We start from the raw sequence: 27,364 nt of genomic DNA on the forward strand, positions 1-27,364 counted from the left end.
CCCAAATATGCTCTATTGGATTGAGATCTAGTGACTGTGGATGCCATTGGAGTACAGTGATCTTATTGTCATGTTCAAGAAACCAGTTGATGATGATTTGAGCTTTGTGACATGGTGCATTATCCTGCTGGAATTAGCCATCAGAAGATTGTAGTCAGAAAGGGCTGGACATGGTCAGCAACAATACTCCGGTAGGCCGTGGCATTTAAATGATGCTCAGTTGGTACTAAGGGGCCCAAAGCGTGCCAAGAAAATATCCCCCCCACCATTACACCACCACCAGCCTGAACTGTTGATGCAAGGCAGGATGGATCCATGCTTTCAGGTTGTTTATGCCAAATTCCTACCCTACCATTTGAATGTCACAGATGAAATCAAAACTCAGACCAGGCAACATTTTTATAATCTTCTATTGTCCAATTTTGTTGAACTTGTGCAAATTGTAGTCTCATTGTTCTGTTCTTAGCTGACAGGAGTGGCATCCAGTGTAGTCTTCTGCTTCTGTAGCCCATCTGCTTCAAGGTTCGATGTGTTGTGCATTCAGAGATGGTATTCTGCATACCTTGGTTGTAACAAGTGGTTATTTGAATTACTGTTGTCTTTCTATCATATAAAGCCTGCCTATTCTCCTCTGACCTCTGACATCAACAAGGCATTTTTTGCCTCCTGGCAAAAAACGTTGTATTTATGTTGATGTCCATATCCTCATGTTAATGAGGACAAGAGCCTCTTCCCCCACAACCCTGGCATGGGGGTTGTGGGGAAAGAGAAGAGACTCAATCACCTGAAGATGTTCCTCCGGGACGATGACCGGGCCGCACCTTGTGTGCTGAGCGCAGGCGCCATGACAGTATCTGTGAGGATCCGACTTCTTCTTCAGGTATTGATTGTTTGCACATTGCCTTCAGTCAGCCGGGAGAGAACACAAATAATGTGAAAGCTGCCCTCTTCATTTATCAGTAAGTTCCCTCTCAACACATGTGCACTGCAGGAAAGCTAGATTGGCTCTGTCCATCCCTCTCCCAGTCTGAGTTCTGCTGTACGGCGGATTCTGGTGCTGTGCATACCTGCATTCATTATTATATTTAGCTTTAATTCCAGCCAAATTGGCCATACAAAATCTTTGACACATTCAATGCTCCCCTTTCAGGGGTGACAGGGACTTTGGGTGATGGGTGCAGTGCCAGGACAAGTTCATCCAGCGCCCGGGGGTAAGATGCCAAACTACACCCCTCTCCCCCGCTCATGATGGGCAAGCTTAGTGGATCCTATGCCTAGCATTCTCTCGCTTGTCACTGCCGCCATCACTACTCCTGTCAGCCTTGTAACAGGAGGAAGGTGCCCCCCATCCCTATAGTAAACCATTGCGCCCAGGGCAGCCACCCCTCTTGTGCCCCTCCCCTTTGTCCAGGACCTGGATGGGTGTTATGAAGTCAGGAGAAAAACACCTTAAAGCGAATGTCTGCCACAAAAAAAATATTAAAAGCCAGCAGATACAAATACTGCAGCTGCTGACATTTAATATCAGCACACTTACCTGTCCTGGAGTTCAGTGCCGTCGGCAGCCGAGGAGGAGTGATCGCTCGTCACTCTGCTGCCCCCCCCAGGAAGTGAAGCGCTCCGGTTCCCTACGTCGAGTCGTGTGCGCCGCTGTGTTCTGGGAGCTGAGTGTTTCCCAGAACACAATGGGGGGGGGGGTGACGTAATGCCCGCAGACTGTGTGGCCGGAAGTGGGTGCAAATACCTGTCTTTAGACAGGTGTCTGCACCCCCCTCCCCCCTGAAAGGTGTCAAATATGACACCGGAGGGGGGGGGGGAGGGTTCCGATGAGCGGGTGGAGCTCCGCTTTAACCAGGTGTGTGCTGTTATGTGAAAAGACAACCGCTCGTCAGGAGGGACTCCCCTGTTAGAAATAAATTTGCACCAGGAGGGAGGGACTCTAACAGGAGGGACTCCCCTGTTAGAAATAAATTTGCACCGTCCTGCCCAAGACAGATTGGGGGGGTTGTACCGGGAGGGTTGCACCGGGGGGGGGGGGGAGATTTTGTACCGGGAGGGTTGTACCAGGAGGGTTGTACCGGGGGGTTGTACCGGGAGGGTTGCACCGGGAGGGTCGTACCGGGAGGGTCGTACCGGGAGGGTCGTACCGGGGCGGACTCACCGGCTCAGTAGGATGGAGCTGCTGGGTCTTCGCACTTGGAATGTCTTCTGTAGATAGGAAATGGCTTGTGGGAAGAGCTTGTTCTGCGGACAGAGAAGGAAACGTCAGAGATCCGTCTCAGGACCTCAAATCCTACCTGACCTCCAATACAGAGCGTTCAATGTGCCCATCACAGACCCGCACCCCGAATTCCACCCCAATTCATATACAGAACGTTCAGGTATGGGAGGTATAGATTTATGGATGGTATGGAGGTATGGAGGGTACGGGAGGTATAGAGGTATGGGAGGTATAGAGGTATGGGAGGTATAGAGGTATGGGAGGTATAGAGGTATGGGAGGTATAGATTTATGGATAGTATAGAGGTACAGGAGGTATAGAGGTACGGGAGGTATAGAGGTATGGAGGCATTGCCCCCCTCCTCCCGGCGGTGTTACGTTGTATCTGGGGGGAGGGGAACACGGATCACATCTCACCTTCACCAGTCTCTTCTTCATCACCTCCAGACTACAAAACACAAAGAGGAAACATCACAAGAAATGACATCACAGACACTTATTTATTGATTTTTTTAAAGATTTCATAATTTAAAAAAAATAAGAAATCAGTGAAGTTCTCCCATTTATTTGTAGAATGTGAGAGATGAAGTGACATCCGATCCGATCCATGGAGATTATCGATCCCCAATATTTCATAATAGAAAGTCAGGGAAATTTCATCATTTAGTCTTTTTTCCTTTATATAGTAAATATCCCCCCTCCCCCCAGTGATTATTACACCCCCCCCCATAAGAAAGCTCCCTCTGTGTATAAAATAATATAAAATCCATTGTATGGTGAAGTTATTGTCCCCCCCCCCATAACTGATTTTTGTAAATTCCCCCCCCCCCCCAATAACTGATTTTTGTAAATTCTCCCCCCCCCCCCAATAACTGATTTTTGTAAATTCACCCCCCTCCCCCCAAAAAACGGATTTTGATTTACCCCCCAATGTTACTGAATCCCCCCCCCCCAATAACTGATTTTTGTAAATTCACCCCCCCCCCAAAAAAAACGGATTTTGGGAAATTTACCCCCCCCCCATGTTAGTGAATTCCCCCCCCCCCCCCAATAACTAATGTTTGTAAAACCCCGCCGTAAAAAAAAATGATTTTTGGAAATTTACCCCCCAATGTTAGTGAATTCAATGATGTTTGTATAAAATAATATAAAATCCAGTGTATGGCGGAGTTGTCCTTCCAACTATCAGAGCCGTGTATGGTGACGAATGGAGAAAGATATATAACCTACTAGCTGAATACCCAGCGTTGCCCGGTCTTCCTATCTTAACCTTTTGGGGAGGAAAATCATAGTAATATAAATATACCCATCTTTTATATAAGGGTGTAGGTAAGGGTTAATTTAACTGTCATATATTTTTATTTGGCATATAAGTAATATGTGTACCAGGTATTATTGAAATATCTCCAGGCGTACAGAAGTTATGTGGGAACATACATTTCCCATTGATTTGCATGGGACTTTAAACAAAAACCCCGACCCTCACAAATGGGGGTAGTTAAGGGATAAATTAACTATCCTATAGTTTAAGTGGACATATAAGTAACATGTGACCAAGTGTTATCGAAATATCTACAGCCGTTTGGAAGTTATGAAGTAACATGTATTTCCCATAGAGTTGAATGGGACTTTAAAGAAAAACCCCGACCATGGCAAATGGGGGTGGGTAAGGGTTAAACCACCTATCCTATGTTTGTTGCTGACATATAAGTAACATGTGTGCCAAGTTTCATGTTAATATCTTTAGCCGTTTGGACGTGATGCTGGAACATACATACATACATACATACACTTGAGTTTTATATATATATATATATATATATATATATATATATATATATATATATATATATATATATATATATATATAAATAAAATAGGGAACCCCCCCCCCCCAAATGACTGGTGTGTTTGTGAATCCCCCCCCCCCCAATAATTGATGTTTGTGAAAAAAAAAAAAAAGTGTTGTTATTTTCCTGCAGCAGATAGAGCAAACAGAACTGCGTTGTCATGGCAAGAGAACAGCGTTGTCATGGCAACAGAACTGCGTTGTCATAGCAATACAGCTGCAGCCTCAGCAGTGGGCAGTTATGTGACGATGATGTCATAATGCCTGAACCCCATATAAGGAATCTCGCAGGAGCTGAGATCAGAGTGTAGAACTCAGCGGGAGAGAAAGTTGTTCGTGTTTTCTGTCCTCAGCGCCGGTTATCGATCACTGATGAACCGTTATATGAACAGAGTCCTGGAGGAACCAGCACAGGAGAGACCGGGACTCTTAATAGAGAATTGCCAGGAAGCCACACAGCCCCAGCATACTGCCCCGCGAAGGGGTGTGCAGGGGGCAATTAGGCATCTACTGAAGAAAAACAAGAAGATCAATCCTCTGAACAGCAACAAAGAGGATCAAACACAGGTAAGAGTGGGACCCTCAGCAGGGGACCCCCAACCAGCCACACAGCCCCAAATTACTGCCCCGCAAAGGGGTGTGCAGGGGGCAATTGGGCAGCTTTTTAAGAAAAACAAGAAAGTTGATTCTCCGAAAACAAAGACGGAGGGTCAAACACAGGGGAGGGTGGAACTCTCAGAAGAGGACCGCCAGCCAGCCACACAGCCCCAAATTACTGCCCCTCAAAGGGGTGTGCAGGGGGCAATAAGGCATCTACTGCAGAAAAACAAGAAGGTTGACCCTCTGAAGAGCAATCAACAGGATCAAACCCAGGTGAATGTGGAACTCTCAGCAGAAGACCACCAACCAGCCACACAGCCCCAAATTACTGCCCCAAAAAGGGGTGTTCATGGGGCAATTAGGCATCTACTGAAGAAAAACAAGAAGATCGATCCTCTGAACAGCAACAAAGAGGATCAAACACAGGGGATGGTGGAACCCTCAGCAGAGGACCCCCAACCAGCCACACAGCCCCAAATTACTGCCCCGCAAAGGGGTGTGCATAGGGCAATTAGGCATCTACTGAAGAAAAACAAGAAGATCGATCCTCTGAACAGCAACAAAGAGGATCAAACACAGGGGATGGTGGAACCCTCAGCAGAGGACCCCCAACCAGCCACACAGCCCCAAATTACTGCCCCGCAAAGGGGTGTGCATAGGGCAATTAGGCATCTACTGAAGAAAAACAAGAAGGATGACCCTCTGAAGAGCAATCAAAAGGATCAAACCCAGGCGAGGGTGGAACTCTCAGCAGAGGACCGCCAACCAGCCACACAGCCCCAAATTACTGCCCCACAAAGGGGTGTGCAGGGGGCAATTGGGCAGCTTTTTAAGAAAAACAAGAAAGTTGATTCTCCGAAAACCAAGACAGAGGATCAAACCCAGGCGAGGGTGGAACTCTCGGCAGAGGACCACCAACCAGCCACACAGCCCCAAATTACTGCCCCACAAAGGGGTGTTCATGGGGCAATTAGGCATCTACTGCAGAAAAACAAGAAGATTGATCCACTGAACAGCAACAAAGAGGATCAAACCCAAGGGACGGTGGAACCCTCATCAGGGGACCACCAACCAGTCACACAGCCCCAAATAATTGCCCCGCAAAGGGGTGTGCATGGGGCAATTAGGCATCTACTGAAGAAAAACAAGAAGGATGACCCTCTGAAGAGCAATCAAAAGGATCAAACCCAGGCGAGGGTGGAACTCTCAGCAGAGGACCACCAACCAGCCACACAGCCCCAAATTACTGCCCCACAAAGGGGTGTTCATGGGGCAATTAGGCATCTACTGCAGAAAAACAAGAAGATTGATCCACTGAACAGCAACAAAGAGGATCAAACACAGGTAAATGTGGAACTCTCAGCAGAGGACCACCAACCAGCCACACAGCCCCAAATTACTGCCCCACAAAGGGGTGTTCATGGGGCAATTAGGCATCTACTGCAGAAAAACAAGAAGATTGATCCACTGAACAGCAACAAAGAGGATCAAACACAGGGGAGGGTGGAACTCTCAGCAGGGGACCCCCAACCAGCCACACAGCCCCAAATAACTGCCCCACGAAGGGGTGTGCAGGGGGAAAATTGGCAGCTTTTTAAGAAAAACAAGAAAGTTGATTCTCTGAAAACCAAGAAGAAGGATCAAACCCAGGGCAGAGCGGGACCCTCAGCAGAGGACCCTCAACCAGCTGCTCAGCCCCAGCATACAGCCCCAGCATACTTCAGAGCAAAACGAAATCGTTCCCATTCATGCGAATCGATCCGAAGTACAATATCGAATACTTCATACGGATCATACGACATGGCAGTACGGAACGGGTATGACCTCAGAGCGAGAAGGAATGGTCTATCTTCATTCAGCTCATTCTTCAGAGCAAAACGGAATCGTTCCCGTTCATGCGAATCGATCCGAAGTACAATATCGAATACTTCATACGGATCATACTACATGGCAGTACGGAACGGGTATGACCTCAGAGCAAGAAGGAATGGTCTATCTTCATTCAGATCACTCTTCAGGGCACAACTGAATCGTTCCCATTCATGCGAATCGATCCGAAGTACAATATCGAATACTTCATACGGATCATACTACATGGCAGTACGGAACGGGTATGACCTCAGAGCAAGAAGGAATGGTCTATCTTCATTCAGATCATTGTTCAGAGCAAAACAAAATCGTTCCCATTCATGCGAATCGATCCATAGTGCAATATCCAATACTTCATACGGATCCTACTACATGGCAGTACGGAACGGGTATGACCTCAGAGCAAGAAGGAATGGTCTATCTTCATTCAGATCACTCTTCAGGGCACAACTGAATCGTTCCCATTCATGCGAATCGATCCGTAGTGCAATATCCAATACTTCATACGGATCATACTACATGGCAGTACGGAACGGGTATGACCTCAGAGCAAGAAGGAATGGTCTATCTTCATTAAGATCATTCTTCAGGGCACAACTGAATCGTTCCCATTCATGCGAATCGATCCGAAGTACAATATCGAATACTTCATACGGATCATACTACATGGCAGTACGGAACGGGTATGACCTCAGAGCAAGAAGAAATGGTCTATCTTCATTCAGATCACTCTTCAGGGCACAACTGAATCGTTCCCATTCATGCGAATCGATCCGTAGTGCAATATCCAATACTTCATACGGATCATACTACATGGCAGTACGGAACGGGTATGACCTCAGAGCAAGAAGGAATGGTCTATCTTCATTAAGATCATTCTTCAGGGCACAACTGAATCGTTCCCATTCATGCGAATCGATCCGAAGTACAATATCGAATACTTCATACGGATCATACTACATGGCAGTACGGAACGGGTATGACCTCAGAGCAAGAAGAAATGGTCTATCTTCATTAAGATCATTCTTCAGGGCACAACTGAATCGTTCCCATTCATGCGAATCGATCCGAAGTACAATATCGAATACTTCATACGGATCATACTACATGGCAGTACGGAACGGGTATGACCTCAGAGCAAGAAGGAATGGTCTATCTTCATTAAGATCATTCTTCAGGGCACAACTGAATCGTTCCCATTCATGCGAATCGATCCGAAGTACAATATCGAATACTTCATACGGATCATACTACATGGCAGTACGGAACGGGTATGACCTCAGAGCAAGAAGAAATGGTCTATCTTCATTAAGATCATTCTTCAGGGCACAACTGAATCGTTCCCATTCATGCGAATCGATCCGAAGTACAATATCGAATACTTCATACGGATCATACTACATGGCAGTACGGAACGGGTATGACCTCAGAGCAAGAAGAAATGGTCTATCTTCATTCAGATCACTCTTCAGGGCACAACTGAATCGTTCCCATTCATGCGAATCGATCCGAAGTACAATATCGAATACTTCATACGGATCATACTACATGGCAGTACGGAACGGGTATGACCTCAGAGCAAGAAGGAATGGTCTATCTTCATTCAGATCATTCTTCAGGGCACAACTGAATCGTTCCCATTCATGCGAATCGATCCGAAGTACAATATCGAATACTTCATACGGATCATACTACATGGCAGTACGGAACGGGTATGACCTCAGAGCAAGAAGAAATGGTCTATCTTCATTCAGATCACTCTTCAGGGCACAACTGAATCGTTCCCATTCATGCGAATCGATCCGAAGTACAATATCGAATACTTCATACGGATCATACTACATGGCAGTACGGAACGGGTATGACCTCAGAGAAGAAGGAATGGTCTATCTTCATTCAGCTCATTCTTCAGAGCAAAACGGAATCGTTCCTGTTCATGCGGATCCTTCATACTTCATACGGATCATACTACATGGCAGTACGGAACGGGTATGACCTCAGAGCAAGAAGGAATGGTCTATCTTCATTCAGATCATTCTTCAGGGCACAACTGAATCGTTCCCATTCATGCGAATCGATCCGAAGTACAATATCGAATACTTCATACGGATCATACTACATGGCAGTACGGAACGGGTATGACCTCAGAGCAAGAAGAAATGGTCTATCTTCATTCAGATCACTCTTCAGGGCACAACTGAATCGTTCCCATTCATGCGAATCGATCCGAAGTACAATATCGAATACTTCATACGGATCATACTACATGGCAGTACGGAACGGGTATGACCTCAGAGAAGAAGGAATGGTCTATCTTCATTCAGCTCATTCTTCAGAGCAAAACGGAATCGTTCCTGTTCATGCAAATCGATCCGTAGTGCAATATCCAATACTTCATACGGATCATACTACATGGCAGTACGGAACGGGTATGACCTCAGAGCAAGAAGGAATGGTCTATCTTCATTCAGGAATCGTTCCTGTTCATGCAAATCGATCCGTAGTGCAATATCCAATACTTCATACGGATCATACTACATGGCAGTACGGAACGGACCATCTTCAGTCTGATCACTCCATACTGCAATAGTGAGCAATCCATCTTCACTGTTCATGGGTGAACCGCCCACAATCCGAAACGCCAGCCATCTCAAGCTCCACCCTCTTAGGGGCAGGACATGTGAAGAAGGAGCTAGCTATGGGGGGGGGCCTCGTTCACAGGGGGCCTATGAATTGTGCCCCATGGCTGAGAAGGAGGCGGGCGCTCTCATGAGAAAACTGGCACCAAGAAGCACTTTCCTGAGACAAAGGTCGGCAAGAGGAATGCAGAAGGATTGGGGGGTCCCTCTGCATTCCTCCTGCTGACCTTTGTCTCAGGAAAGTGCTCCTTGGTGCCACTTGTCTCAGGAGAGCGCCCGCCTCCTTCTGAGCCATGTTTTTGGATCATACTACATGGCAATACGGAACGTACCATCTTCATTCTGATCATACTGCAATAGAGAGCAATCCATCTTCAAGTACTCTAGAGAGAAGTGCAATCTCAAGCTCCACCCCCTTAGGGGCCGGACATGTGGAGGAGGAAGAGGAACGGGCTATGGGGGGGGGCGTTCACAGGGGGGCCTATAAATTTGTGCCCCATGGCTAGGAAGGAGACGGGCGCTCTCTTGTGAGACAAGTGGCACCAAGAAGCATTTTCCTGAGACAAAGGTCGGCAAGAGCAATGCAGAAGGAAGGATTGGGGGTTCCTCTGCATTCCTCTTGCCGATGTTTCTCTCAGGAAAGTGCTCCTCGGTGCCACTTGTCTCACAAGAGAGTGCCCGCCTCCTTCCTAGTCATGTTATTGGACGGCAGCAGGGGTAGAGGGGATGCCAGTCTAATCTCATAGCTGGGCTTAGGAAACTTCTTGCATCATGGGACCAGCAGAGAGGGCAGGAGGGACGGCTGCCCCAGGCGCTGGTATTATGTGAGGTGGGGGAAGGGCCACCTTTTTTTGTTGACATACAGTGCTCTTACATCTTAGAGGGGGGGCGCAGTTTGGCATCTTCGCCCTGGGCGCTAGAGATTGAGATCACGCCTCTCTCTGGACGGTCCTCAGGATTGTGGCCGCTCCATGCATGCGCAGTACATGCGCCCACGTCACATGTGACATTGCAAAATGGAGATTTTACTAGATTGTCCCGAAGTGGGAACCTTAAATTGTCCGACTTCTTCCATGTTTTTGGACAGGGCCCCCTTGATGTTGTGGCCCCGTCTCTATATTCTGAGCATTTTACAGAGAGATGAACTACATGGATTTGTGTCTTTTTTCAATCACATTAAATATATAACGGGGCCCCCAACATTGATGATTCAGGGACGATCCGATCGCCTTAGGGTGTCAGGAAGGAATTCAATATTAGGGTTGGGGGTGAATATTAGGGTTGGGGGTGAATGTTAGGGTTAGGGGTGAATATTAAGGTTAGGGGTGAATATTAAGGTTGGGGGTGAATATTGGGGTTAGGGGTGAATATTGGTGTTAGGGGTGAATATTAGGGTTAGGGGTGAATATTAGGGTCGGGTGTGAATATTAGGGTTGGGGGTGAATATTAGAGTTAGGGGTGAATATTAGGGTTAGGGGTGAATATTAGGGTTGGGGGTGAATATTAGGGTTAGTGGTGAATATTCGGGTTGGGGGTGAATATTAGGGTTGGGGGTGAATAGAATTAAAAAGTAATTGACAGACCATTGTTCCTAATTGTCTTTGTATGTGAAGATTATTCTTTCTCCTTTTGTTTGTGAATGAATATAATGATATGCAGAAGCATGGGGGCAGGGGTGGAGGGGCGGATTGCCCCCATGCTTCAGCATATATTTTTTAGGCACAGATTGCGTTAAAAAAATGTTTATTGTTACTATGTTTTATTGTACTTTTATTGTACTTTGCAGGTATGATATGTCTTACTGTTATACTGTAGTGTTACTTTGTTTTATTGTTAACCATCATTTGCTTAGCAGGTACGCCATTCAGCTGCAGCACTGATTTATCCATCTTGAAAGCAACATCGTTTGCTCCCACGATACGTAAATCAGCGACTCCATCGCTGTAGGAGGCGATTTTACCATCACAGTTAAAAAAAAGATCATATATGCCGAAGCATGGAGGCAGCAGGGGTGGATGACCGATTTGATCCTAACTTTTGTGGGAGGATGCCCCCATGCTTCGGCATATATAAATGGTGCATGTATGCCAATCATTAGAAGCGGGTGGATGAAGGGCGGTATTCTAATGGTGGGCATACCCACCGATCCAATCTCTTTTTTTCGTTCAGCCCACAGGCTGCATGAAAAAAAGAACATTACAATGTATGCCCAACAAGGACCAGCAACGTACTGGTGAGTGATTATTCCAGAATGATGCCAGCGGGTTTAGGTATTTTCTTGGTATCATTCTTTTTAGCCAGCGGTCGGCTTTCATGTAAAAGCAATCCTATCGACTAATTAGCCTCTTTTCAAGCAGTGGGAGGGAACGTCCTACTGTCCCACTGTCTTCCATGGTTTTCTCGGGCTCTCCGGTCCCAACAGGGAACCCGAGAATGCAGCCGGTGGTTCCGCCAGCTGACCATAGATTATACTGTAATGTTACTTTGTTGATCCAGGGAAAATCCGATTGCCTCTCAGGGGATCAGGAAGGAATTATTTCCCCTGTTGTAGCAAATTGGATCGTGCTTTGCTGGGGTTTTCGCCTTACTCCGGATCAACTGTGGGTATAGAATTGGGTATATGTATTGTACAATATATATATATATATATATATATATATATATATATATATATTATTTTTTTGAACTAGATAGATTTGTGTCTTTTTTCAACCTGACTAACAATGCAACTATGTAACTGTGTTTTATTGTTAACTATCATTTGCTTAGCAGGTACGCCATTCAGCTGTAGCACAGGTTTATCTATCTTGACAGCAACAGCGTTTGCTCCCATGATACGTAAATCAGCGACTCCAGCACTGTAGAAGGTAATTTCACCATCACGGTTAAAAAAAAAAAACGGTGCATATATGCCCATCATTAGAAGTGGGTGGATAAAGGGCGGTATTCTAATGGTGGGCATACCCACCGATCAATCTCTTTTTTTAGTTCAGTCCACAGACTGCATGAAAAAAAGAGCATTACAATATATGCCCAACAAGGACCAGCAACATACTGGTATGTTGCTGGACTTTGAGTGGTTATTCCAGAATGATGCCAGCGGGTATAGGTATCATCTTGGTATCATTCTTTTCAGCCAGCGGTCAGCTTTCATGTAAAAGCAATCCTAGCAACTAATAAGCCTCTAAACTGCTTTTACAAGCAGTGGGAGGGAACATTCCCCCTCCCCCACCGTCTTCCATGGTATTCTCTGGCTCTCCTGTCCCAACAGGGAACCCGAGAATGCAGCCGGGGGTTCCGCCAGCTGACCATAGATTATACTGTAATGTTACTTTGTTGATCCAGGGAAAATCCGATTGCTTCTCAGGGGATCAGGAAGGAATTTTTCCCCCAGCTGTAGCAAATTGGATCATGCTCTGCTGGGGTTTTTCGCCTTCCTCTGGATCAACTGTGGGTATAGAATTGGGTATATGGGATTGTACGATATTTTTTATTTTATTCATTTTTTGGGTTAAACTAGATTGACTTGTGTCTTTTTCAACCTGACTAACTATGCAACTATGTAACTGTGTTTTATTGTTAACCATCATTTGCTTAGCAGGTACACCATTCAGCTGCAGCACTGATTTATTCATCTTGAGAGCAACAGCGTTTGCTCCCACGATACGTAAATTAGCGACTCCAGCACTGTAGAAGGTGATTTCACCATCACAAAAAAAAAAGAGCATATATGCCGAGGCATGGAGGCAGGGGTGGAGGGGCGATTTGGCCCTAACATTAGGGGCGGATTGCCCCCATGCTTCGGCATATATTTTTTAGACACAGATCGCGTCAAAAAATGTTTTATTGTATTTGCTTTGCAGGTATGGTATGTCTTACTGTTATACTGTAATGTTACTTTGTTTTATTGTTAACCATCATTTGCTTAGCAGGTACGCCATTCAGCTGCAGCACTGATTTATCCATCTTGAAAGCAACATCGTTTGCTCCCACGATACGTAAATCAGCGACTCCAGCGCTGTAGGAGGCAATTTTACCATCACAGTTAAAAAAAAGATCATATATGCCGAAGCATGGGGGCAGCAGGGGTGGAGGAGCGGTTTGCTCCTAACTTTTGTGGGAGGATGCCCCCATGCTTCGGCATATATAAATGGTGCATGTATGCCCATCATTAGAAGTGGGTGGATGAAGGGCGGTATTCTAATGGTGGGCATACCCACCAATCAATCTCTTTTTTTCGTTCAGCCCACAGGCTGCATGAAAAAAAAGAGCATTACAATGTATGCCCAGGGTAGCTGGACTTTGAGTGGTTATTCCAGAATGATGCCAGCGGGTTTAGGTATCATCTTGGTATCATTCTTTTCAGCCAGCTGTCAGCTTTCATGTAAAAGCAATCCTAGCAGCTAATTAGCCTCTAGACTGCTTTTACAAGCAGTGGGAGGGAACATTTCACCCCCTTCCATGGTTTTCTCGGGCTCTCCTGTCCCAACAGGGAACCCGAGAATGCAGCTGGTGGTTCCACCGGCTGACCATAGAGCTGATCAGAGACCAGATCCAATCATCTTTATGGCCTAAGAAACCGGAAGCTGCAAGCATTTCATGACTTAGGTTTCGCTGGATAAAAACAGCGCCATTGGGAAAGCATTTTATCACGCCAATCTTGGTCATACCCCATTTAAAAAAAGAAAAAAGGGGGAGTACCACCTGTCACTACCTATTGCTATCATAGGGGATATTTACATTCCCTGAGATAACAATAAAAACGAAAAAAAAAAAAAAAAGACAAAGGAACAGTTAAATAAACAAAAAAAGCAAAATAAATAATAATACTAAAAAATATATATTATAAAAAAAAAAAAAAAGAAGATTACCAAGCTTTGTTTACATCACGTCATCTGCTGTCATTGGCTGACAGCTGATCACGTGGTAAGGGGCCGGAAACGGCCCCTTATTCAGATCCATGATCAACCGAGTCTCAGGGACTCTGTGATCACAGCGTGTACCGCGCGCGAACTGCAGGGGGCGCGTGCAAAGCGCGGGCCCCTAGTGGTTAATCTGTAGGGCCATTGCTTTAAAAAATATATAGTGTTCGGGGGTTCAAACTAATTTTCTTGCAATTTTTTTTTTTTATGTAAACAAAAAGTGTCAGAAAGGGGTTTGTCTTCAGGTGGTTAGAAGAGTGGATGATGTGTGACATAAGCTTCTAAATGTTGTGCATAAAATGCCAGGACAGTTCAAACCCCCCCAAAATGACCTAATTTTTGAAAAGTAGACAGTCTGAGGTATTTAGTAAGAGGCATAGGGAGCTTTTTTTAATCTTAATTTTTTTAACCACTTGATTACCGAGCCTGTTTTTCAGATTCGGTGTTTACAAGACTAAAACATTTTTTTTTGCTAGAAAATTACTTAAAACCCCCAAACATTATATATATTTTTTTTCTAACACCCTAGAGAATAAAATGGCAGTCATTGCAATACTTTTTGTCACACCGTATTTGCGCAACGGTCTTACAAGCGCACTTTTTTTGAAAAAAAAAACACTTTTTTGAATTAAAAAATAAGACAACAATACATTTTGCCCAATTTTTTTTATAAATTGTGAAAGATAATGTTACGCTGAGTAAAATGATACCCAACATGTCAAGCTTAAAAATTGCGCCCGCTCGTGGCATGGCGTCAAACTTTTACCCTTAAAAATCTTGATAGGCGACGTTTAAAAAATTCTACAGGTTGCATTTTTTGAGTGACAGAGTAGATCTAGGGCTAGTTATTGCTCTCGTTCTAACGATTGCGGCGATACCTCACTTGTGTGGTTTGAACACCGTTTTCATATGCAGGCGCTACTTATAATTTGTTTACACTGAATTAAAAAAATAAAAAACATATCTCTTTCATTCCTATTACAAGGAATGTAAACATCCCTTGTAATATAAAAAAGCATGATAGGTCCTCTTATATATGAGATCTGGGGTAAAAAAGACCTCAGATCTTATATTTAGACTAAAATGCATGGTACAAATGGTACACATTGGATGGCTTTAAAGGAAGCCATCGATAGTTTACAACTGCCATGTGACCTGCTGTGATTGGTTACAGCGGTCACATGGTACCAGCAGTGATCAGTCATTGGCTGTGTCCAGTGGATGCAGCTGGTGACAGATCGCGCTGCTATGCAGCCCTGTGCGGGACACGATCGGGGAGGGGGGACTTCAATACACACACTTTGAAACAATGACATTCCCTTGAGCCAATCAGCTTGATCAGACAATAGAATTCAATTAACCTTTAAAACAATTATACACTCACACATAACAGCCTCCGTATTCTGAAGGGATTAACTAAACAACGGAGAGTCAATTAGCTATGTAAAGGGACTATTAGCATTCAACAGTGAAGAGTCCCTTGCATGATTAACCCTTTGAGCTCAGAATACAATGTGGTAAATCCAACTGTAACAAGTCCTGCAGTTATTATCAATGTCCAGGCAGAATAGTCCATAATCCGTTACACATGCTTACATGGCCTGAGAACTGGAAGTGACGTCATGACGTGCCTCCAGTCCTCCAAGGGCATAGAGCTGAGCGGTGGCCATCTTGCCATCACATATCTGTATGGGAAGACACTGCCAGCTCTCGATGGTTCCCGGGCTTAGTGATCGGTAACCAATGGGAAGTGGCAGGGGGAGGGGCACAGCTCCTGCTGCTTCTAAGGCTGGGTTCACACTGATGCGATGTGGGAACCTCAGCGATACCTGTGCAGTTCCCGCTTTGCATCCGAATCGCAGACCGTTCACATCGTGCTCTGCGAATTACTGCGAGTGTCAATATAAAGTTAATGACACCACTAAATGCGAACTGTGGAATAAGATGGAATCGGATCGAATGGGTCTGAACTAGGGCTGCAACTAACGATTATTTTCATAATCGATTAGTTGGCCGATTATTGTTTCGATTAATCGGATAATAGCCTTAAAAAAAAAAATTGCATTTTTACATCTTTTTTGGGCCAATTTGTTGTTGGGCAGATTACAAAACACAAATTGCCGCAAAAACACATTACATGCTTTTCTGCAGCTTCACCATTGAAGTATATTGAACCAAAAAAAAAAAATAGCACCGTTTTGCATTAAAAATAGGATTTTTGTACTCACCGTAAAATCCATTTCTCTGAGTTCATAGGCGGACACAGCCTTCTTTGACATTAGGGTTATGCTTCTTCCTACCAGGAGAGTTTAGGCAGAATTTAACAGCACTTAAAGTGTTAAAACCTTTCCTTCGTGCCGCTCCTCCCAGGGGGCGTGGCTCCCCCAGGCATAACCCACACCCTGCTCTAGGAGCCTCAGTCCGTAACAAGCAGTACAAACCAAGGAGGGGTGGGTGCTGTGTCCGTCTATGAACTCAGAGAAATGGATTTTACGGCGAGTACAAAAATCCTATTTTCTCTTCCGTTCATAGACGGACACAGCCTTCTTTGACATTAGGGACATCCCCAAGCAGTGTCAAAAAATTTGAAGGGTGGGAAAGTAACACAGCAAACCAGGTTACACCCCAAACAAAAACCGGAGTTGCTCAACAGAGAAATTCCAAACTTAAACTGCCGCCCGTAACACCCGCGGCTGAGGAAGGCATCAAAAGATGCACACACATCCACCTCGTAAAACTTTGAAACAGCGTGGATTGACGACCAGGATGCATCCCAACACCGCTGTAACACAGAGGCATGATGCCGGAAGCCCAAGAGGCCCCGATCGCCCTGGTCGAATGCGCCATAACCCGAAAGGGGGGGCGCACGCCCCTTTAGGGCATAGGCCTGAAGCACAATCCGTCGGAACCACCTAGGAACGGTGGCTGACGAGACTGCCAGGCCCTCTTGTAGGTCCAGCCACCGACACGAACAGTGAGCCCGACTTCCGGAACGGAACTGTAACATATAAGTACACTCGTAGGGCCCGAACCACATCCAGAGGATGCAAAGTGGCCTCCTCCTGGCATTTCGGCCGAGGACATAAGGATGGAAGAACAATGTCCACATCAATGTGAAAAGCCGAAACGACCTTAGGGAAAAAAAAAACGGCTGCGGCCGCAGCACCACCTCATCCTTACGGACAGGGCCATCTTTTCCATTGGGCATGCTGGGCAGTTGCCCGGGGGCCCTGCTTGCCTGGGGGGCCCTACCGGCTGCCCAGCAACTCCAGTAAAAAATTGTGGAGAGTGACGGGTTAGAACTGCTAATGCCCAGTTTGCGGAAATCACAGAGAAGATCCGATCCCCCATGAGTGCGGGGGGTTGCTGATGTAAGGGGGGAGTGAATGCAAAAATGTAAGGGGGCACTGATATAAAGGTTCCCCCTCCTATATTAGTGACCCCCCTTACCTTAGTGTATTTACTCTACGTGGTCTCTGGTCACCAGCGTGCCCCCCACATCAGAGTTCCCCTTTACATCAGAGTCTGCAGGATTCCCCCTTACAATGCAAGGGGGAACTCAGTCTGCGGACCCTGATGTAAGTGGGAAAAAGAAAGCAGTGGACTCTGATATAAGGTGGTCTCTGGTCACCAGAGCCCCCTCCACATCAGAGTTCCCTCCTTAGATCATGATCTTCAGCGTTCCCCTTTACATAAGAGTTCCCTTTCACTGTAAGGGGGATCCCTGCAGACTCTGATGTAAGAGGAAACTCTGTGCTGGCTGGGTTAGAGTAACCTGACCTCCATGTCAATGAAGACATTTTATAGTTTAAATACTGACATTTGCATTGTTCGGCACTGAAAACTGTAATTTTAGGTACTTTTTTTTGCACTGGCAGTAAAAAATGTGGTTCTGCCAGTAAATTTTATGATTTTTGTCAGTAAATTCTCGTGCGTGATTGTGTAGACAGGGCCCCAGTGCACTGGATTGCCCGGGGGCCTATAATGCTCTTAAGATGACACTGCTTACGGATGACCAAGCAGGGAGCCTTGCAAGACAGACCCGTCTGATCGAGGTAATCGCTACCAGAAATAAAATCACCTTTTGTGACAATAAAAAAAAAACTCCCGAATGTCCTCAAAGGGAGCATCCCGAAGCACTGAAAGGACTAAAATCAAGTCCCATGGGGGTAATGGAGGGCGCACCGGAGGGGCCACCTGCCAGACCCCCTGACCCAACGTACGCACCCAGGAGTGCAACGCCAAGGGTCGCTGCAAGTAAAAACAGCCAGAGCAGAAATCTGGCTCCTAACCGTACGTAAGGCGAGAGCCTGAACCACACCCTGCTGCAAAGACAGCAGAACCCTGTACACAACGCATGTACGAGAGTGCCAGTTCATCTCCCCACACACAGAGATGTAGGCCTTCCATGTATGAGGAAAAAACCTACGTGAGGTAGACTTCCGTGCACGCAGCACGGCAGAGACCACCGAGCCCAATAGGCCTCGGTCCCTAAGACCCTGGCTCTCAACAGCCACGCCGCTAAGGCCGGTGGCTGTGAAACAGGGTGGAAGATCGGACCCTGTAACAGAAGATCAATTCCTCAGGTCCGCGTACCAGAAGCGACGCGGCCAATCTGGGGCAATCAGGACTAATATAATCCCTACAGCTTCCACTCTGCGAGCACCTTGGCGAAAACCCGCCGAATGGGAAGGACACCAATTAAAAATGGTCCCCCCCGACCGCAAAGCACAGAAACTCTGGTGCTTTGAGGATACGCGAACATGTAGGTACACGTTCATGACATCCAAGGATGCCAGAAAAAAATCCCCCTGATGGAGTGCCGCTATTACCAAGTGAATCGACACCACCTGAAAGTCTGCACCTTGACAAAACAAACAAGGGACTTGAGGCCCAGGATTGACCGGGCCCCATCCTCCGTGGGGACACAAACAGAATGGAGTAAAACCCCTGAGACCGTCCCAACGAGGGAACTGGCACAATCACTCCCCTGACCAGAAGATCCTGGACAGCCCCTGACGGAGCCAACCGGCGAACCGGAGGAGGCCAGAGGGAAAAAACCTGTTTGGCAGTCAAGAGAGAAACTCAATCTTGTACCCCAAGGAAACCACTTCGCAACCCCAACGGTCGGAGAGGAGAGACCTCCACCGAGCCATGAACGTGCGAAGCCAGTCTCCCACCCGAGAGACGGGCAGGAGCAGACCTACAGGCAGAAGCAGGTATGTCCGCAGACTTGTTAGGCATGCGGTATCAGGTGCGCTGCTACCCCGCGGCGGGGATTTAAGCACCATGTAGACCTACCCCCACCGCACAGGGTGGGCGAAAAAACGCTCGGAGGTAGTCAAGGAGGGTCCTTGCACAGGGCGAGGTCCCTAGCCCTTCCCAGACTGTGGGAACAGCATGCGCTTAACACCCGTGGCATCCACAATGATGCCATCCAGGGAAGTCCCAAAAGGACCGTTCACCCTTAAAGGCCATCACCAAGGCCTCCTTAGAGGACTAGTCCGCAGACCAGCTCTTCAGCCACACAAGGCGGCGCAGAACCCTGCATAGACGGAAGCCCCGGAACGTATCCATGGCCGCCTCGCAGAGAAACTTCTGACCCTGAACTAATCGTTCAGCCAGGTCCCTAGAGGACTCGGAAGCGTCCCCTTCTTCCAGCTCCTGCAGCAGAAGCTTCGCCCTGTCAGTCGGGGCCTGACCAGGGCCCGGCCAGAGCCGGCCTCACTGCCAAACCCACCACCATGAATAGGGAGCGGGCCACGGCCTCCACTCTCCTATCAGCGGGATCCTGAAACGCAGGAGCCCCTTCCACAGGCAATGTGGCGGCCCTGCTCAGTCTGGACATAGGGGGTCCACTGGCGGAGGAGAGACACACTTTTTTTTTTTTAAGTCCCCCTCAAGGGGGTAACGGGTTGCAAAGTTATTTGACAAACTTTTTGCGGTGCATCCCATTCCTCGTATAACATATTGTTCAAATAAGGAACACAAGGAAACACTTCAGCGGTGCGTGGCGGTCTGCGGAATCCAAAAGGTACTGACACGGTGGTGTCTCCGCCACAACCTCAATTTTTAGAGTCCCACGCACCGCAGAAACAAGAGCTCCAACAAATGCAGCATAGACATCCTCACTATCCACGTGGGTCAAGCCCGCAGCCTCTGACAACCAGATTCCATGTCAGAGACATCCCCAGAATCAGGCTCAGGGAGGGGGCGCTTTTTAACCCCCCATCCGGGCACTAGCTGCTTCAAACCTGGCAAGAAACCCAGGATAGCCAACATAACAGATGTGGCAGGGGAAGGGGCGTTAAGGGTTAACTCAGGCCTAGTGGAGAGGGAGACCTGGCTCAGGTTCCATAGCGCCAGCGCTGAGTCACCCACCCTGCAAGGCAGGACAAAAAACCCCCACTGGTCACCTCCTTGCAGCTAATGCAGAGCATGGGGGCCCCTGGTACTCATCACCCCACCCAGCTGCAGAGAGAGCTGAAAACCTGAGGTGTGCTCTGATGTGCTGGCTGTGATGTGTCTGTCACCTCAGGGAAGAATCATCACAAGAGACCAGAGGCTGTGCTGTGTCTGTCACCTCAGGGAAGAAACGCAGCGTTTCACAGCACTAAAACTGTCCCACAGACCAGAGGCTGTGCTGTGTCTGTCACCTCAGGGAAGAATCACAGCGTTTCACAGCACTAAAACTGTCACAAGAGACCAAGAGATTTCCAAGATGGCCGCCGTCTGAGGTAAAAATCACCTCATACAACACAGCAGCACACAGCAGCACCCCCCAGAGTAACAACACAGTCCCCCAACAACACACGGGCCCCCGGTGGTAATAAAGAAAACCCAGGAGGCCCACCTTCACAGCCACCACCCAGTCAGGGGAAGGAGGGAGAGGAAGGGGAGAGAGGAAAGCAGGGCGGACCCTCAGTCGACCTCCCCAGGGAAAACATTCCAGCCAGACCACTTACCTGAGTAAGGGGCCACTACTTACCCATCCTGCGACTACCCGGCTGGAGGTATCCCAGACAGAACCAACGTCCGTAAACGGCATGGCTGTCGGCCAGACACACTGTGACACAGACATAGAGACCGGTCATATGTGAGCCCTAGAACCGAAGTTCCCCGGCCGCCCCTGGAGCAACGGGGCCTGTCGTGGATGTCCCAAAGCTGAGCTAAGGGCCGGCACACGCTCGATGGCCGAACATGGGGGGACTACAAGAGTCGAGGACCCAGCCTGTCACCCAGTCGGCTGTTGATAGAAGAATCGCAGGATTCAAAAATGCAGGAACAAAAAAATAAAAACGAGAAAAAAAATCGCCAGAAAAAAAACTCCAGAGTACAGGGACTCCAGAGTGCCTGACTCTCCTGTCGTTAGGCAGAAAAAGACTGAGGCTCCTAGGGTGTGGGTTATGCCTAGGGGAGCCACGCCCCCTGGGAGGAGCGGCACGAAGGAAAGGTTTTAACACTTTAAGTGCTGTTAAATTCTGCCTAAACTCTCCTGGTAGGAAGAAGCATAACCCTAATGTCAAAGAAGGCTGTGTCCGTCTATGAACGGAAGAGAAATGATCGTGTGTACACGGCATTATAGTGGTGACAATGAGCTACTCTGAAAAAAACTTGTAACGATAGAAAAAAATAAATGTTAAAAGAAGACAAAAAAAATGTTTCAAAACTAAAATATAAAATTCTTATTTATTTTTTTGCATGTTGTCACCAGTCAGTGTCCCCAATTCCTACCACACCAGTGGCGCTGTACTGCGCTGGTCACACTATGTACATTTTTTTTTTATAAATGTTTTTATTTTCCAAAAAATTGTGACAAAAAAAAAATGACAACTTGGAAAAACCCGCCATGCCTCTTACTAAAACACCTCAGAACTTTCCTACAGAATACATAATATTCATGGATTTGGGGGATTTTCACCCAAGAAATGGAGCCGAATACAATTTGGCCGCAATTGAAGAAATGACATTTTATTGGATATTTTGTATGGCGGTGGAAGCTCCTGTGGTCAGTGTACAGCGCTATGGTATAGGTGAGAGCCATGTGAGGTGAAAGGAAGTGGGAGATACACTCACTGGTCTATACAGGAAGTGGTGGACACACTCACTGGTCTATACAGGAAGTGGGGGGATACACTCACCGGTCTATACAGGAAGTGGGAGACACACTCACTGGTCTATACAGGAAGTGGGGGACACACTCACTGGTCTATACAGGAAGTGGGGGACACACTCACTGGTCTATACAGGAAGTGGGGGACACACTCACTGGTCTATACAGAAAGTGGGGGGATACACTCACCGGTCTATACAGGAAGTGGGGGGATACACTCACCGGTCTATACAGGAAGTGGGAGACACACTCACTGGTCTATACAGGAAGTGGGGGATACACTCACCGGTCTATACAGGAAGTGGGGGACACACTCACTGGTCTATACAGGAAGTGGGGGACACACTCACTGGTCTATACAGGAAGTGGGGGACACACTCACTGGTCTATACAGGAAGTGGGAGATACACTCACTGGTCTATACAGGAAGTGGGAGATACACTCACTGGTCTATACAGGAAGTGGGGGATAAACTCACTGGTCTATACATGAAGTGGGGGACACACTCACTGGTCTATACAGGAAGTGGGGGATGCACTTACTGGTCTATACTGGTGTCATAATGGATCATTACTCTAAGTTGCTGGTCGGCGTGTCTCTTCCACAGGTGGCGGCTCTTCTGCTGGACTTGGTAGATGATCTGAAAATGAGAGATGTGATCACCAATCTATACACAGATAACCAATGAGGAGGAGGATAAGGATGATGAGGAAAGGGACAATGAGGATAAGGATAGGGATGATAAGGATGGGGATTATGATAATGAGGATAAGGATGATGATGAGGATAGGGATGATGAGGATAGGGATGATGATAATGAGGATAGGGATGATGATGATAATGAGGATAAGGATAGGGATGATGAGGATAGGGATGATGAGGATAAAGATAGGGATGCTGAGGATAGGGATGATGATAATGAGGATAAGGATAGGGATGATGATGAGGATAAGGATAGGGATGGTGAGGATAGGGATGATGAGGAGGATAAGGATAGGGATGATGATGATAAGAATAGGGATGATTATAATGAGGATGAGGATAGGGATGATGAGGATAAGGATAGGGATGATGAGGATAAGGATAGGGATGATGAGGATAAGGATAGGGATGATAAGGATGATGAGGATAAGGATAGGGATGATAAGGATAGGGATGATGAGGATAGGGATGATAAGGATAGGGATGATAAGGATAGGGATGATAAGGATAGGGATGACAAGTATAGGGATGATAAGGATAGGGATGATGAGGATAGGGATGATAAGGATAGGGATGATAAGTATAGGGATGATAAGGATAGGGATGATGAGGATAGGGATGATGAGGATAAAAATAGGGATAATGAGGATAAGGATGATGATAATGAGGATAAGGATAGGGATGATGAGGATAGGGATGATGATGAGGATAAGGATAGGGATGGTGAGGATAGGGATGATGAGGATAGGGATGATGAGGAGGATAAGGATAGGGATGATGAGGATAAGAATAGGGGTAATGATAATGAGGATAGGGATGATGAGGATAAGGATAGGGATGATGAGGATAAGGATAGGGATGATGAGGATAAGGATAGGGATGATAAGGATAGGGATGATGAGGATAGGGATGATAAGGATAGGGATGATGAGGATAAGGATGATGATGAGGATAGGGATGATGATGAGGATAGGGATGATGAAGATGAGGATAAGGATACGGATGATGAGGATGAGGATAGGGATGATAAGGATAGGGATGATGAGGATGAGGGTAGGGATGATGATGAGGATAAAGGATATGGATGATGATGATGAGGACAGGGATGATAAGGATGATGATGAGGATAGGGATGATGATGATGATGAGGAGGATAGGGATGATGATGAGGAGGATAGGGATGATGATGAGGAGGATAAGGACAGGGATGGTGAGGATAAGGATAGGGATGATGATGATGAGGATAAGGATGATGATGATGAGGATAAGGATGATGATGAGGAGGATAGGGATGATGATGAGGAGGATAGGGATGATGATGATGAGTAGGATAGGGATGATGATGAGTAGGATAGGGATGATGATGATGATGATAGGGATGATGATGAAGATAAGGATAGGGATGATGATAGGGATAAGGATAGGGGTGATGATGAGGAAGATAAGGATAGGGATGATGAGGAGGATAGGGATGATGAGGAGGATAGGGATGATGAGGAGGATAGGGATGATGATGAGGATAAGGATAGGGATGATGAGGAGGATAGGGATGATGATGATGATAGGGATGATGATGAGGAGGATAGGGATGATGACAGGGATGATGAGGATAGGGATGATGATGATGATGAGGATAAGGATGATGAGGATAGGGATGATGATGAGGAGGATAGGGATGATGATGAGGAGGATAGGGATGATGATGATGAGGAGGATAGGGATGATGAGGATAAGGATAGGGATGATGATGAGGATAGGGATGATGATGAGGAGGATAGGGATGATGATGATGAGGATAAGGATAGGGATGATGATGAGGATAGGGATGAGGATAGGGATGATAATGAGGAAGATAAGGATAGGGATGATGATGAGGATAGGGATGATGATGATGAGGATAGGGATGATGACGATGATGATAAGGATAGGGATGATGACGATGATAGGGATGAGAATAGGGATGATGATGAGGTTAGGGATGATGATGATGATAAGGATAGGGATGATGATGAGGATAGGGATAGGGAGGATGATGATGAGAATAGGGAGGATAGGGATGATGATGATAAGGATAGGGATGATGAGGATAGGGAGGATGATGATGAGGATAGGGATAATGATAGGGATGATGATGATGAGGATAGGGATGATAGGGAGGATGATGATGAGGAAGGATAGGGATGATGATAGGGATGATGAGGATAGGGAGGATGATGATAGGGATGATGATGAGGATAGGGATGATGATGATGATGATAAGGATAGGGATGATGATGATGAGGATAGGGATGATGAGGATAGGGAGGATGATGATGATGATAGGGATGATGATGATGAGGATAGGGATGATGAGGATAGGGAGGATGATGATGAGGATAGGGATGATGATGATAGGGATGATGAGGATAGGGAGGATGATGATGAGGATAGGGATAGGGAGGATGATGATGAGGATAGGGATGATGATGATAGGGATGATGAGGATAGGGAGGATGATGATGAGGATAGGGATGATGAGGATAGGGAGGATGATGATGAGGATAGGGAGGATGATGAGGATAGGGATGATGATGATGATAGGGATAGGAGGGATGATGTGATGACACTTCCAGGTGTGTATTGCGCTGTGTGTGACATATGTACAGCCGGTATATAATCTATATACAGGAGAGGTCAGTCTATAGGGGGGGAGGGGCGGTATATATCAGAGTGAAGTATATACAGGGGGGAGGGGTCAGTACAGGTGAGGGGGTCACATGATGTCAGTGTGGCTCCTCCCCCTCACCTCCTCGGGTCCCGGTGCTCGGTGTCGGCAGTTGATGGCGGTGGTCGGTGATTGGCAGGTCAGGACAAGCAGGGCCCCCACAGTGAGCAGAGACCCCCCCTAACCGAGCTGCCATCTTCATCCATCCGTCACCCCGGCAACGTGACGTCACTCCTCTGTGCCCAGGAGCTGCTTCCGTACCACCTGACAGGTTACCCCGGCAACGGTCTTGTGACTATCTCTAAAGCCCGCTCCCTCCGCCATATTGCCGGAGCCCAGAGCGCTGGTTACACGGCTTCATCCGATCCGCCATATTGCCGGAGCCCCGCTAGTCCACAGGGCGTAGCCTGCGGAGTGTATGTTCTGTAGAATTCCTCCTGACCCGCAAATGACCCCGACTTCCTCCTGACCCGCAAGTGACCCCGACTTCCTCCTGACCCGCAGGTGACCCCCCGACTTCCTCCTGACCCGCAGGTGACCCCCCGACTTCCTCCTGACCCGCAAGTGACCCCCCGACTTCCTCCTGACCCGCAGGTGACCCCCCGACTTCCTCCTGACCCGCAGGTGACCCCCCGACTTCCTCCTGACCCGCAAATGACCCCGACTTCCTCCTGACCCGCAAGTGACCCCCCGACTTCCTCCTGACCCGCAAGTGACCCCCCGACTTCCTCCTGACCCGCAGGTGACCCCCCGACTTCCTCCTGACCCGCAAGTGACCCCCCGACTTCCTCCTGATCCGCAGGTGACCCCCCGACTTCCTCCTGACCCGCAGGTGACCCCCCGACTTCCTCCTGACCCGCAGGTGACCCCCCGACTTCCTCCTGATCCGCAGGTGACCCCCCGACTTCCTCCTGACCCGCAAGTGACCCCCCCCCGACTTCCTCCTGACCCGCAAGTGACCCCCCGACTTCCTCCTGACCCGCAGGTGACCCCCCAACTTGCTCCTGACCTGCAAGTGACCCCGACTTCCCCCTGACCTGCAGGTAACCCCCAACGTCCTCCTGACCTGCAAGTGACCCCAAATTCCTCCTGACCCGCAAGTGACCCCGACTTCCTCCTGACCCGCAGGTGACCCCCCGACTTCCTCCTGACCCGCAGGTGACCCCCCGACTTCCTCCTGACCCGCAAGTGACCCCCCGACTTCCTCCTGACCCGCAGGTGACCCCCCGACTTCCTCCTGACCCGCAGGTGACCCCCCGACTTCCTCCTGACCCGCAGGTGACCCCCCGACTTCCTCCTGACCCGCAAATGACCCAGACTTCCTCCTGACCCGCAAGTGACCCCCCGACTTCCTCCTGACCCGCAAGTAACCCCAACTTCCTCCTGACCCGCAGGTGACCCCCTGACTTCCCCCTGACCCGCAGGTGACCCCGACTTTATCCTGACCCGCAGGTGACGCCCGACTTTCTCCTGACGTGCAGGTGACCCCCCAACTTCCTCCTGACCTGCAAGTGACCCCAACTTCCTACTGACCCGCAGGTGACCCCGACTTCCCCCTGACCCGCAGGTGACCCCGACTTCCCCCTGACCCGCAGGTGACGCCCGACTTTCTCCTGACCTGCAGGTGACCCCCCGACTTCCTCCTGACCCGCAAGTGACCCCCCCGACTTCCTCCTGACCCGCAAGTGACCCCCCGACTTCCTCCTGACCCGCAGGTGACCCCCCAACTTGCTCCTGACCTGCAAG

The 27,364-nt window shown here is 47.8% G+C and overlaps 1 protein-coding gene across 1 annotated transcript; it reads right to left on the bottom strand.

Moving 5' to 3' along the window:
• Positions 1-318: 318 nt before the first annotated feature.
• Positions 319-25,792, bottom strand: LOC120926321 (leishmanolysin-like peptidase). Its single transcript, XM_040336132.1, has 5 exons — positions 25,700-25,792; positions 22,755-22,852; positions 2,638-2,668; positions 2,162-2,244; positions 319-902 (listed from the first exon to the last, which is right to left on the bottom strand). The coding sequence occupies exons 2-5, from the start codon at positions 22,781-22,783 to the stop codon at positions 686-688; spliced, it is 360 nt and encodes a 119-aa protein (XP_040192066.1). The 5' UTR covers positions 22,784-22,852; positions 25,700-25,792; the 3' UTR covers positions 319-685.
• Positions 25,793-27,364: the final 1,572 nt, after the last annotated feature.

Source organism: Rana temporaria, chromosome 2 (assembly GCF_905171775.1).
Source record: "Rana temporaria chromosome 2, aRanTem1.1, whole genome shotgun sequence".
Taxonomy (NCBI): Eukaryota; Metazoa; Chordata; class Amphibia; order Anura; family Ranidae; genus Rana; species Rana temporaria.

Excerpts from the sequence above, each read along its gene's own strand:
- LOC120926321 (XM_040336132.1), bottom strand. The coding sequence starts at position 22,783 with ATGATCCATTATGACACCAGTATAGACCA. Across the intron at positions 2,669-22,754 it reads TATGACACCAGTATAGACCA|TCTGGAGGTGATGAAGAAGA; the intron begins GTAAGTGCATCC and ends TGTGTTTTGTAG. Across the intron at positions 2,245-2,637 it reads TGAAGAAGAGACTGGTGAAG|AACAAGCTCTTCCCACAAGC; the intron begins GTGAGATGTGAT and ends CTCTGTCCGCAG.